Here is a 14,887-nt window from a genome sequence, read left to right as displayed (position 1 = left end):
CGCAAAGGATTTGAATACTTATGTAAATAAGGTATCAGTTTATCTGTAATAAATTTGTACACGTTTAAAAATAAATAAAAACTTGTTTTCACTTTGTCATTATGGGATATTGTGTGTGGACTGCTGACAATTTTTATTTATTTAAATCAATTTTAGAATAAGACTAACATAACAAAACGAGGAAAAAGTTAAGGGATCTGAATACTTTCCAAAGGCACTGTACAAAAGTATGTGGACACTCCAAATTAGTGGATTCGGCTATTTCAGCAACACCCATTACTGACAGGTGTATAAAATCGAGCACACAGCCATGCAATCTCCATAGCAAAATATTTGTAGTAGAATGTCCTGAGGATGAGCTCAGTGACCCAACGTGGTAACGTCATATGAAGCCACCTTTCCAACGAGTCAGTTCCTCAAATTTCTGCCCTGCAAGAGCTGCCCCGGTCAACTCTTAAGTGCTGTTATTGTGATGTGGAAACCTCTAGGAGTAACAATGGCTCAGCTGTAAAGTGGTAGGCCACAACAAGCTCACAGAACGGGACCACCGAGTGGTGTCTGACCTCGGTTGCAACACCCACTACCGATTTCCAAACTGCCTCTGGAAGCAACGCCAGCACAATAACTGTTCGTCGGAAGCTTCATGAAATGGGTTTCCATGTCCGAGCAGCCACACACAAGAGCACAATACCAAGAGTCAGCTGGAGTGCTGTAAAGCTCGCAACCATTGGACTCTGGAGCAGTGGAAACACATTATCTGGAGTGATGAATCGCATTTCACCATCTGGCAGTCTGACGGACGGTTCTGGGTTTGGTAGATGCCAGAAGAACGCTACCTACCTGAATGCAATGTTGCCAACTGTAAAGTTTGGTGAAGGAAGAATACTGTTTTTCATAGTTCAGGCTATGCCCTTTAGTTCCAGTGAAGGGAAATCTTAACGCTACAGCCTACAATTACGTTCTAGACGATTCTGTGCTTCTAACTTTGTGGCAACAGGTTGGGGAAGGCCCTTTCCTGTTTCAGTATGAAAATGCCCCCGTGCACAAAGCGACGGTCATACAGAAATGGTTTGTTGAGATCGGCTTTCGAAGAACTTGACTGGCCTGCAGAGCCCTGACCTCAACCCCATCGAACACCTTTGGGATGAATTAGAACACCGACTGTGAGCCAGACCTAATCGCCCGACATCAGTGCCCGACCTCACTAATGCTCTTGCGGCTGAATGGGCGCAAGTCCCCACAGCAATGTCCCAACATCTAGTATAAAGCCTTCCCAGAAGAGTGGAGGCTGTTATAGAAGCAAAAGGGGGGGGCATCTCCATATTAATGCCCATGATTTTGGAATGAGATGTTCAACGAACAGGTGTCCACATACTTTTGGTCATATAGAGTAAATCTAGACATTTTGATTAGTTGGTAAAGAGTGTGAGAAGATTCAACTGAGACTTCTTTACTAAAGCTTGGTTTTCCATTATACACATTTCATAGTTGAAACTGCATGCAGGGACTTGGTTTGAGGCACGTTACCAAGGATGAACGAGCTGTTTTAAACAAAACAAACAACAACAAAAAGAATATCAAAACACAGAATTGCATAAATTAATCTTATTTCAATATTGCAGTGAAATCCAACTACAAAAATTAAACATCCATTAATTAAGCGTTTTTTGTTTTCCAAGTAGACATATGCATCATAAAATACACAATTAAAGGCAACACAAAAGGGAGAGACGCTAACGACAAGTTGCAATTAAGACCGTTAAGGAACAGATTCATTTTGCATTGGGTATTCAGCTGTCATAACAAAATAATATTGAAGGTGAGGGGTACAAAGTCAAACACAGAGGCATGTAAATCAGTAATATCGCACAGTAAAAGATGACCTACAGGCTGGACATGGAGCAGACAGGGGTCCTTATTAAAAAGACATGCTTCAGGTCCAGTAAAACAGTTAGTCCTGGTCTAACTGAGGACTCTCAGTAAATTAGTGTTGAAAACATTGAACTGAGAGCCAGATTACTGGTAATGCCTACTCAGGAGTCCTCTAGTCACGATGGCCACTGCCAGTTTTCAATTTGACCCTATAAAAAAAAGGGGGGGGGATGCTTTCGTGATTGGGTTTTAAAATCCATCAGCTGTAAGTACTAGAACTTCCCAAACGCATTAGGAAAGCACCAGGGCTTTATGTGCAAAAGTTGCTCCTACACAACTGTAGGAGGTGCCACGTGCCAGCATGATCACGATAACGACAAAGGTGTTCACACAACAAGTGTTGTTTTGACTATAGTAACATTTTAATTAACTCAGTCTTTTTGTCATCTTGTTTCTCTTAAATAGCATATATTGCAGCATGAAGTAACAGTTCTCACCAGGCAGGGGGCGTGTCAAACAAAGGGGAAGAGAAAAAGGAAAAAAACAGGCACAGAAAAGGACACACCGTCATTTTGGGGGCTTCCCAAACAGTTACCAATCTCTGAAAATTAACTAATATTTTTCCTTTGGCCGCTGTTGGTAGTTTAACATCACATTTTTCATTTAAGTGGACCTTCAACAAAAACCCAAATCTAATTTCACCACAGCTTAATCTACATTTGGCAACAAAAAAAAAAGTTTAAAAAAATAAAAAAGTGATATTGGTCACAGTTTCTCTGCTAAATGACTTTGAGACAGGCAGCCCCTGTCTGTCTCTTTGCACAGTATACAGTTGGAACGGAAATGGTTGAGTAAAAATCATCTTGGGACAAAAAGACTCATCGGAAGTGGAACATAAAAAGCCAAAATGCGATGGAAGACTTTAAGCCACGGGCAAGTTGCTGCTCTTCCTTCAACCGGTATGTCATACAAGTATGTTGTTTCCTCTCTTCTGTCGTTGGTCTCACGCTGCAATCTGAGGCACGCCGTTTACACAATCCACTTCCTGAACTCTCACTCTCTTAACCTTTGAATCTCAACTGGCTGTTTCCAAAATCAGGAAGCAGCACTTATGCCAAAGAAGGAAAAAAATAATGCATTGTCACGCATGAAGAAACTGATCCCAAAATAAGGATGAATAGTCATCATATCTATAATAACAATAATACAAACACACCTCCCAAAAACTGAGCGGGGGGGGGGGGGGCAGAGTAGCGGCTTCAGGTGTGTGCTGGTCACAGTACTGCCTGCTTTCCATGGGAATGTTCTAGAGAGGGGGGGTGATCTGAAAGGAGAGGTGAGATGGGGGGGGATAGGTGTTAGGAGAGGGAAAGAAAAGAAGAGAAGAGGAAGAGAGGAGCTCACATCTCCTCTCTTCTCTCTCCATGAGCTCTACTCCCACTCTGTGGTGCCAGGAGGTTTGGAGGTCAGGTCAAACATCACCCGGGAGATGCCAGGGATCTTCTTGATCTCATTTACCATCTTCAGCACCACCTGGGGAGGCGAGAGAGAGAGAGAAAGAAAAAGAAAAAAGGAGAGAGAGAGAGAAAGAGAATGAAGGGTTAGAGCTGGAGACTGTGGTTTAAACTGAGAGTAATGTCTGATCCCCATCTCGTGGTGACTCATAATACCTCCTCGGGGATGTGGTTTCCGGGCGTGGCAGGTATCCCGGTCATGAAGTCGCTGGTGATGAACGTTCTTACGACCACAGAGCGTCGGCAGGACGGCTGCCTCTGTGAAGAATCACGGTCAAAGTGCAGAGGGGTCAGGATGACCGGCATCTGACTGATCTTCCCAGAGTAACCTGGGAGAAAGAGGGCACAGAGGGGTCAGGCATCTGACTGATCTTCCCAGAGTAACCTGGGAGAAAGAGGGCACAGAGGGGTCAGGCATCTGACTGATCTTCCCAGAGTAACCTGGGAGAAAGAGGGTTCAGAATCACCACACCAGACAGGGTTAGCAACGAGCACCTCATAAAGGGAAGTTGGTTCTACGGGGGGGTTGAAATTATTTCACTATTCAAATAGCATCACGATGCATCGGACATCTGAAACACATGTTTTTGTTTAAACTTAAGGTTTTAACCCGAGTAATGCTGCGCGAGGGAGAAAGGCTAACGCTCTGTTGCTGCATCTGTAGACAGCCTGGTGTGTGTGTTGGGAGCGACCAGAGAGGGAGAGCGAGACGCCAACGCAACGCTAGCTAACATGTAGCAGCCACAATGTTATTTATTATCCCATATATTAGCTAGCTAGGCTAATTAAGGCTGCACGCGGTGTTTTCTTCCCAACCCCATAAAACAGCAGCCTATCAAATCAAATCTTATTTTTCCACACGCGCCGCATACAAACCTGTCGGTAGCTCTTTGTAGCCTCCTTCTCATTTCGATAACTTTTAAATCCGTCATTTTATTTTACCTTGCATTGCATTACTGAACTCACTCCACATTGAGCCTCTCGGCTTCTCAAGTTACCCGTCTTCATGGGGCGCACATCTTAAAAACGACCTTGAAAAAAAGTGTAGTTTCCAATACGTTAATAATTTTAAAGTGTCCTTGTATGTAACAAAGTCACATTGATGTTTTAATTTAATTCCGAAAAAGCATTTTCAGTGTTATAGGCCTATAAATTTCTCTCTCGCCAAAATGAATACTGACACAAGTATTTCAATACTAATGTCGGTTTAAATATTGGAATAACCGGTGCACATCCCTAGAGTTCTACACATTGTATTTCTATACTCTGTCGCCTGCTCTACACGTAATCCTATAATAATTTCTATCCAGCCCTTCAGCTCCCCTCCTGAAGCAGGAAACCACTTACCAGACTCTCTGAGGATGGAGTGGGCCACGAAGTCCGCCTGTCTGAGTGTGCTGAGAACGCCCGTGGTCAGGAAGGTGGGGGTGACGTCTGTAGGGGGCTCCTTCACGTGGGACCCAAATACATACACCACTCTGGAGGGAGGCAGAGGAGAGGAGAGACGGTCCATGTGGCGTCCTGCTAGCAGTAACTGGTTCTACTTCTTCTACTGTGTACTGTGTGTGTTACCTGTTGATGGCGTGGCACATGCGAGGGATGAGTCTGGCCAGGAACATGAGGGATTCCCAGTGTGGAGCCTCTTTACTGGTGACCCCACACACATAGCTATAAGACCGACAGTCACCCTACACACACACACAGACACAGAGAGAGAGAGAGAGAACAGGTTAGCAGCCTCTTTACTGGTGACCCCACACACATAGCTATAGGACCGACAGTCACCCTACACACACACACACACACACAGAGAGAGAGAGAGAACAGGTTAGCAGCCTCTTTACTGGTGACCCCACACACATAGCTATAGGACCGACAGTCACCCTACACACACACACACACAGAGAGAGAGAGAGAGAACAGGTTAGCAGCCTCTTTACTGGTGACCCCACACACATAGCTATAGGACCGACAGTCACCCTACACACACACACAGACAGACAGACAGAGAACAAACGCTAAAGCTTCTGCTATGATCACTTATATACGCTGTAGAGGTTCACTTGACCAACACTTCATTATTGTGATGATTAGTTAATCGAAAGTGATCTATCAGGTCCATCCTTCACATTTAGACTTCACTATGAGACTGGGGTTATTTGAGGCCATTCTCTTCTCCCTCTGCTCCCAGACGAACTCCACAGAGAACAATAAGCCCCTCTCTGTCTCTCTCCTGGTCCACTTACCAAAACACAGTCACACTTTCTGAGGTAAAAATAGCGCTCCGTCTCTCCTGCCTCCCTTATCCAACACACATTCACTATTTCTGGGATAAATATATCCCTCAGTGGCTTTCAGCAGGAAGGGTGGAGGAGACATCCACCACTGAATGGGTGGAGCCAGCTGTGTCATCATTCCATTACCATGCACTTGTCAACAGACAGACATTGTTTAACCACAGCCTGCAGGACATTAACAGACAGAGCAGTAAAATCTCCAAAATACCCGTTGACAGACATTGCCCCTTAACCATAGATCTAGGATCAGATTACCCCCTCCCCAAAACTAACCTTAACCATTAGCTGGATAAACAAATATATCTGACCCGGTATCAGCGATTATGGGAAGAGGTCTACCTACTCAGCCCTGGCAGTAGCAGTGCCATCCTGTTATAGTGAGAGAGGGAGATGGCTGCTGAGTGAAGGAATAACAGGGAGCGTCTAACTAGTCCTGACGTGGCTGCTGAGTGAAGGAATAACAGGGAGCGTCTAACTAGTCCTGACGTGGCTGCTGAGTGAAGGAATAACAGGGAGCGTCTAACTAGTCCTGACGTGGCTGCTGAGTGAAGGAATAACAGGGAGCGTCTAACTAGTCCTGACGTGGCTGCTGAGTGAAAGAACAACAGGGAGCGTCTAACTAGTCCTGACGTGGCTGCTGAGTGAAGGAATAACAGGGAGTGTCTAACTAGTCCTGACGTGGCTGCTGAGTGAAGGAACAACAGGGAGCGTCTAACTAGTCCTGACATGGCTGCTGGGAAAAACAGGGAGCGTCTAACTAGTCCTGACGTGGCTGCTGGGAATAACAGGGAGCGTCTAACTAGTCCTGACGTGGCTGCTGAGTGAAGGAACAACAGGGAGTGTCTAACTAGTCCTGACGTGGCTGCTGAGTGAAGGAATAACAGGGAGCGTCTAACTAGTCCTGACATGGCTGCTGAGTGAAGGAACAACAGGGAGTGTCTAACTAGTCCTGACGTGGCTGCTGGGAATAACATGGAGCGTCTAACTAGTCCTGACGTGGCTGCTGAGTGAAGGAACAACAGGGAGTGTCTAACTAGTCCTGACGTGGCTGCTGAGTGAAGGAATAACAGGGAGCGTCTAACTAGTCCTGACGTGGCTGCTGAGTGAAGGAATAACAGGGAGCGTCTAACTAGTCCTGGCATGGCTGCTGGGAATAACAGGGAGCGTCTAACTAGTCCTGACGTGGCTGCTGAGTGAAGGAATAACAGGGAGCGTCTAACTAGTCCTGACGTGGCTGCTGAGTGAAGGAATAACAGGGAGCGTCTAACTAGTCCTGACGTGGCTGCTGAGTGAAGGAATAACAGGGAGCGTCTAACTAGTCCTGACGTGGCTGCTGAGTGAAAGAACAACAGGGAGCGTCTAACTAGTCCTGACGTGGCTGCTGAGTGAAGGAATAACAGGGAGTGTCTAACTAGTCCTGACGTGGCTGCTGAGTGAAGGAATAACAGGGAGCGTCTAACTAGTCCTGACGTGGCTGCTGAGTGAAGGAACAACAGGGAGTGTCTAACTAGTCCTGACGTGGCTGCTGAGTGAAGGAATAACAGGGAGCGTCTAACTAGTCCTGACGTGGCTGCTGGGAAAAACAGGGAGCGTCTAACTAGTCCTGACGTGGCTGCTGAGTGAAGGAACAACAGGGAGCGTCTAACTAGTCCTGACATGGCTGCTGGGAAAAACAGGGAGCGTCTAACTAGTCCTGACGTGGCTGCTGGGAATAACAGGGAGCGTCTAACTAGTCCTGACGTGGCTGCTGAGTGAAGGAACAACAGGGAGTGTCTAACTAGTCCTGACGTGGCTGCTGAGTGAAGGAACAACAGGGAGTGTCTAACTAGTCCTGACGTGGCTGCTGAGTGAAGGAATAACAGGGAGCGTCTAACTAGTCCTGACATGGCTGCTGAGTGAAGGAACAACAGGGAGTGTCTAACTAGTCCTGACGTGGCTGCTGGGAATAACATGGAGCGTCTAACTAGTCCTGACGTGGCTGCTGAGTGAAGGAACAACAGGGAGTGTCTAACTAGTCCTGACGTGGCTGCTGAGTGAAGGAATAACAGGGAGCGTCTAACTAGTCCTGACGTGGCTGCTGAGTGAAGGAATAACAGGGAGCGTCTAACTAGTCCTGGCATGGCTGCTGGGAATAACAGGGAGCGTCTAACTAGTCCTGACGTGGCTGCTGAGTGAAGGAATAACAGGGAGCGTCTAACTAGTCCTGGCGTGGCTGCTGGGAAAAACAGGGAGCGTCTAACTAGTCCTGACGTGGCTGCTGAGTGAAGGAACAACAGGGAGCGTCTAACTAGTCCTGACGTGGCTGCTGGGAAAAACAGGGAGCGTCTAAGTAGTCCCGACGTGGCTGCTGGGAATAACAGGGAGCGTCTAACTAGTCCTGACGTGGCTGCTGAGTGAAGGAAGAACAGGGAGCGTCTAACTAGTCCTGACATGGCTGCTGGGAAAAACAGGGAGCGTCTAACTAGTCCTGACGTGGCTGCTGAGTGAAGGAACAACAGGGAGTGTCTAACTAGTCCTGACATGGCTGCTGGGTGAAGGAACAACAGGGAGTGTCTAACTAGTCCTGACGTGGCTGCTGAGTGAAGGAATAACAGGGAGCGTCTAACTAGTCCTGACGTGGCTGCTGGGAAAAACAGGGAGCGTCTAACTAGTCCTGACATGGCTGCTGGGTGAAGGAATAACAGGGAGCGTCTAACTAGTCCTGGCGTGGCTGCTGGGAATAACAGGGAGCGTCTAACTAGTCCTGACGTGGCTGCTGAGTGAAGGAACAACAGGGAGTGTCTAACTAGTCCTGACGTGGCTGCTGAGTGAAGGAACAACAGGAAGCGTCTAACTAGTCCTGACATGGCTGCTGGGAAAAACAGGGAGCGTCTAACTAGTCCTGACGTGGCTGCTGGGAATAACAGGGAGCGTCTAACTAGTCCTGACGTGGCTGCTGGGAACTAGTCCTGACGTGGCTGCTGAGTGAAGGAACAACAGGGAGTGTCTAACTAGTCCTGACGTGGCTGCTGAGTGAAGGAATAACAGGGAGCGTCTAACTAGTCCTGACATGGCTGCTGAGTGAAGGAACAACAGGGAGTGTCTAACTAGTCCTGACGTGGCTGCTGGGAATAACAGGGAGCGTCTAACTAGTCCTGACGTGGCTGCTGAGTGAAGGAATAACAGGGAGCGTCTAACTAGTCCTGACATGGCTGCTGAGTGAAGGAACAACAGGGAGTGTCTAACTAGTCCTGACGTGGCTGCTGAGTGAAGGAATAACAGGGAGCGTCTAACTAGTCCTGGCATGGCTGCTGGGAATAAGAGGGAGCGTCTAACTAGTCCTGGTGTGGCTGCTGGGAATAAGAGGGAGCGTCTAACTAGTCCTGGCGTGGCTGCTGGGAATAACAGGGAGCGTCTAACTAGTCCTGACATGGCTGCTGGGTGAAGAAATAACAGGGAGCGTCTAACTAGTCCTGACATGGCTGCTGAGTGAAGGAATAACAGGGAGCGTCTAACTAGTCCTGACGTGGCTGCTGAGTGAAGGAACAACAGGGAGCGTCTAACTAGTCGTGACGTGGCTGCTGGGTGAAGGAATAACAGGGAGCGTCTAAGTAGTCCCGACGTGGCTGCTGGGAATAACAGGGAGCGTCTAACTAGTCCTGACGTGGCTGCTGAGTGAAGGAACAACAGGGAGTGTCTAACTAGTCCTGACGTGGCTGCTGGGAAAAACAGGGAGCGTCTAACTAGTCCTGACGTGGCTGCTGGGTGAAGGAATAACAGGGAGCGTCTAACTAGTCCTGACGTGGCTGCTGGGTGAAGGAACAACAGGGAGCGTCTAACTAGTCCTGACGTGGCTGCTGGGTGAAGGAACAACAGGGAGCGTCTAGTCCTGACGTCAGAGACCAAACCACAGGCTAACATTAGGCCGAGCTCCACCACACTGTCAGAAGAGAAAGGGACAGAAAAGGAAATAAAGACTGTCCTGTGTTGTCTGTTCTACAGTGTGTAGACACTATGGATCTTTTAATGCAGACAAAGCTTGTATGAATTTGAGAAATAAACCAATGGAAAAACAGACCGAGACATGTAGACCACTGGGTCATAAAGGCTGTTGACCATATAGCCTAGGTAATGTAGTGGGGCAGACAGCCATATAGCCTAGGTAATGTAGTGGGGCAGACAGAGCCATATAGTGTAGTGGGGCAGACAGAGCCATATAGCCTAGGTAATGTAGTGGGGCAGACAGAGCCATATAGCCTAGGTAATGTAGTGGGGCAGACAGCGCCATATAGCCTAGGTAATGTAGTGGGGCAGACAGAGCCATATTGCCCAGTGGGTAATGTAGTGAGGCAGACATACATAGTGCCCATTGGGTAATGTAGTGAGGCAGACATACATAGTGCCCATTGGGTAATGTAGTGAGGCAGACATACATAGTGCCCAGTGGGTAATGTAGTGAGGCAGACATACATAGTGCCCAGTGGGTAATGTAGTGAGGCAGACATACATAGTGCCCATTGGGTAATGTAGTGAGGCAGACATACATAGTGCCCAGTGGGTAATGTAGTGAGGCAGACATACATAGTGCCCAGTGGGTAATGTAGTGAGGCAGACATACATAGTGCCCATTGGGTAATGTAGTGAGGCAGACATACATAGTGCCCATTGGGTAATGTAGTGAGGCAGACATACATAGTGCCCAGTGGGTAATGTAGTGGGGCAGACATACATAGTGCCCAGTGGGTAATGTAGTGAGGCAGACATACATAGTGCCCAGTGGGTAATGTAGTGAGGCAGACATGCATAGTGCCCAGTGGGTAATGTAGTGGGGCAGACATACATAGTGCCCAGTGGGTAATGTAGTGGGGCAGACATACATAGTGCCCAGTGGGTAATGTAGTGAGGCAGACATACATAGTGCCCAGTGGGTAATGTAGTGAGGCAGACATACATAGTGCCCAGTGGGTAATGTAGTGAGGCAGACATGCATAGTGCCCAGTGGGTAATGTAGTGAGGCAGACATACATAGTGCCCAGTGGGTAATGTAGTGAGGCAGACATACATAGTGCCCAGTGGGTAATGTAGTGAGGCAGACATGCATAGTGCCCATTGGGTAATGTAGTAGAATTCTTCCGCTGCTCTGTTTGCTAAATACTTCAGTCTGAGACTCAAAATGAGCGGTGTTGTACCAAACAAAGTCATCAGTGATTGGATAATCTCTAACCAAATCAGAGTATCCAAGCCAAAAACTATTTTTTAAATGCTGTTTAAACATGTGTGTTCTGGCTCTGGTCCAACCCCTCTGTGTCTGGGACAAACCAGTACGGTCAGAATGTGTTTCTGTTCTAGAAATCATCAGGGAGGTACTCCGTTTCTTCTCAGCAATGCGTCTGGACCTAACGTCTGTTGGGCGTGGCATAGCATTTGGACGGAGCAGGGAGTTTGGGTAGCCAGACATGTTGACCACAGAGCCCAGTTTATTGGGAGGGGGAGGAAGAGAGCGAGGTGTGTGTGAGAAGAGGCCTACTTCAGCAGTACCAGAGGGAGCATTTTGGTCAGCTACTAGCTACTCTCTTTCATCAAGAGAGAAACAGAGGGATGGTCAGGGAGATGCTCTCAGAAAAGGGGAGATATGACTAAAGAGACTCCAGCTTCAGAGGTGCTGAGCGATGAGCTGAAATTTCATATATATAGAATTTAAAAAAATAAGTCTATATGTAACTGGTGTGAAATGGCTAGCTAGTTAGCGGTGCACACTAGTAGCATTTCAAATCGGTGACGTCACTCGCTCAGAGACCTTGAAGTAGTGGTTTCCCTTGCTCTGGTAACGATGCTTCGTGGGAGACCGTTGTGTTCAGCGGGTCCCTGGTTAGAGCCCAGGTTGGGGAAGAGGGTCAGAAGCAACACTTACAGTATATACACACACACACCTGAAATTAAATCAATGTAAATAAAGGATGGTTTATTGGGAGAAGCCGCCACTGGGCAGTCACCAGTCCACCGCCACTGGGCAGTCACCAGTCCACCGTCAGTGGGCAGTCACCAGTCCACCGTCAGTGGGCAGTCACCAGTCCACCGTCAGTGGGCAGTCACCAGTCCACCGTCAGTGGGCAGTCACCAGTCCACCGTCAGTGGGCAGTCACCAGTCCACCGTCAGTGGGCAGTCCACCGCCAGTGGGCAGTCACCAGTCCACCGCCAGTGGGCAGTCACCAGTCCACCGCCACTGGGCAGTCACCAGTCCACCGCCAGTGGGCAGTCACCAGTCCACCGCCAGTGGGCAGTCACCAGTCCACCGTCAGTGGGCAGTCACCAGTCCACCGTCAGTGGGCAGTCACCAGTCCACCGTCAGTGGGCAGTCACCAGTCCACCGCCAGTGGGCAGTCACCAGTCCACCGCCAGTGGGCAGTCACCAGTCCACCGCCACTGGGCAGTCACCAGTCCACCGCCACTGGGCAGTCACCAGTCCACCGCCACTGGGCAGTCACCAGTCCACCGCCACTGGGCAGTCACCAGTCCACCGCCACTGGGCAGTCACCAGTCCACCGCCACTGGGCAGTCACCAGTCCACCGCCACTGGGCAGTCACCAGTCCACCGCCACTGGGCAGTCACCAGTCCACCGCCACTGGGCAGTCACCAGTCCACCATCACTGGGCAGTCACCAGTCCACCATCACTGGGCAGTCACCAGTCCACCATCACTGGGCAGTCACTAGTCCACCATCACTGGGCAGTCACTAGTCCACCATCACTGGGCAGTCACTAGTCCACCATCACTGGGCAGTCACTAGTCCACCATCACTGGGCAGTCACTAGTCCACCGTCACTGGGCAGTCACTAGTCCACCGCCACTGGGCAGTCACTAGTCCACCGCCACTGGGCAGTCACTAGTCCACCATCATTGGGCAGTCACTAGTCCACCATCACTGGGCAGTCACTAGTCCACCATCACTGGGCAGTCACTAGTCCACCATCACTGGGCAGTCACTAGTCCACCATCATTAGGCAGTCACTAGTCCACCATCATTGTAAAATGTTTTTGTTTTTAAATCAAATACTAAAAACAAATACGTAATATACAGAACCAAAATATTTTATAAAAGTAAATAAATGATGGTTAGTCTAATAACTGATTGTAATGGGCAGTAACTACCATCAATTGTTTTAGGTGTTTTTTCCAGCATTCCACCCACAATGCATTTAGCCTTTTGAAAAAAATAAAAACATTAAACATTTATTTTTTAAACGGAACCTGAACAGACATGTCGCTCAGCACCAAGAATCAGATAAACCCATCTATCCATGCTCGACTATAGAGGAGCAGCCAGACATGACAAGAGGCCTCAGTCAGGTGACCTGTTACGTTCCCCAGCAAGAAAACCAAATAATGGTCGCTCAAATAGAAGGGGAAACAAACAGAGTCACTGACAGCCATCACATCTAAACCACTGACGACAACCACCACCACATCTAAACCACTGACGACAACCACCACCACATCTAAACCACTGACGACAACCACCACCACATCTAAACCACTGACGACAACCACCACCACATCTAAACCACTGACGACAACCACCACCACATCTAAACACTGACAACAACCACCACCACATCTAAACACTGACAACAACCACCACCACATCTAAACACTGACAACAACAACCACCACATCTAAACACTGACAACAACAACCACCACATCTAAACACTGACAACAACCACCACCACATCTAAACACTGACAACAACCACCACCACATCTAAACACTGACAACAACAACCACCACATCTAAACACTGACAACAACAACCACCACATCTAAACACTGACAACAACCACCACCACATCTAAACACTGACAACAACCACCACCACATCTAAACACTGACAACAACCACCACCACATCTAAACACTGACAACAACCACCACCACATCTAAACACTGACAACAACCACCACCACATCTAAACAGGTAGAGTTTTAGGAAGGGTTCTGAAAGACACTCATGGTTGGCATCCACTGAAAGCTGCATAGCCACAACAACTGAGACCTAAAAGACACCCACCACGAGACCCACTAAATTTACCCAAGAAGAGGTAAACAAAAGAAAAACCCACACCAAACTTAAAGACAAGAAGCAAACCAAAAAGTTGAGCAAAAACAAAAACAGGGAAGATTGTTTGTTTAGAAATCAAATAGGGAGCGACAACTAAAGGTGTTGACCCTCCACATCTATCAAGACAACTGCAGCACTGGGCCAGCCACAATTAAATATCACCTGGGCCAGGACAGGTGAAACACCTTCCCACTAACAAGATGGACAAGCCAGCAAAGGTGTAACACATACTGACTAACGAGGTGATACCAATCGGTGCGCCCCGCGTGCTAACGAGCTATACGCAGTGGCGACCCGTCATTCAGAGTCCCACCTGTTTAGCAAAATGAAATAAAATAATAATCATTGAGTTATTAAAGCTGCATATAAAACAGGTGTTTCAGCCTAGTTCAGTGCTTTCTGTGGTGGTGGGGCAGCCAGCGGACAATACAGAGCATAGGGGTTGGTAATGTTCTCTAGTTGGGTGTGTGGAACTAATGAACTTCTCCTCTGCAGCAGAGGTAACTCTGAGTCTTCCTTTCCAGTGGCGGTCCTCATGAGAGCCAGTTTCATCATAGCGCTTGATTGTTTTTGTAACGGCACTTGACATTTTCTGCATTGACTGACGTTCATGTCTTAAAGTAATGACTGTCGTTCCTCTTTGCTTATTTGAGCTGTTCTTGTCATAATATGGACTTGGGTCTTTTACCAAATAGGGCTATCTTCTGTATACCAACCCTACCTTGTCACAACACAACTGATTGGCTCAAACACATTAAGAAGGAAGGAAATTCCACAAATTAACTTTTAACAAGGCACACCTGTTAATTGAAAAGCATTCCAGGTGACAACATCATGAAGCTGGTTGAGAGAATGCCAGAATGTGCAAAGCTGTCAAGGGAAAGGGTGGCTACTTTGAAGAATCTCAAATATAAAATATTTTGATTTGTTCAACACTTTCTTGGTTACTACATGATTCCATATGTGTTATTTCATAGTTTTGATGTCTTCACTATTATTCTACAATGTAGAAAATAGTACAAATAAAGAAAAACCCTTGAATGAGTAGGTGTGTCCAAAATTGACTGTTACTGTATGTATGGATGGATGTATATAAGTCAGAGGTCAC

General features: G+C 47.6%; 1 protein-coding gene across 1 annotated transcript in view; it reads right to left on the bottom strand.

Moving 5' to 3' along the window:
- Positions 1 to 1,434: 1,434 nt before the first annotated feature.
- Positions 1,435 to 14,887, bottom strand: part of gmps (guanine monophosphate synthase) — a 39,687-nt gene continuing 26,234 nt past the window's right edge. The window contains exons 13-16 of the mRNA XM_029672110.2: positions 4,959 to 5,074; positions 4,734 to 4,864; positions 3,543 to 3,715; positions 1,435 to 3,405 (exon numbers count right to left, since the gene is read on the bottom strand). Of these exons, the coding sequence (XP_029527970.1) occupies positions 3,304 to 3,405; positions 3,543 to 3,715; positions 4,734 to 4,864; positions 4,959 to 5,074 (522 nt within the window). The 3' untranslated portion in view covers positions 1,435 to 3,303. The remainder of the gene's footprint in view (positions 3,406 to 3,542; positions 3,716 to 4,733; positions 4,865 to 4,958; positions 5,075 to 14,887) is intronic.

This window comes from Oncorhynchus nerka, linkage group LG11, assembly GCF_034236695.1.
Source record: "Oncorhynchus nerka isolate Pitt River linkage group LG11, Oner_Uvic_2.0, whole genome shotgun sequence".
In the NCBI taxonomy this organism is placed as follows: Eukaryota; Metazoa; Chordata; class Actinopteri; order Salmoniformes; family Salmonidae; genus Oncorhynchus; species Oncorhynchus nerka.
The sequence above is the reverse complement of the archived record's forward strand: the minus strand, read 5'-3'. Positions and strand labels throughout refer to the sequence as shown.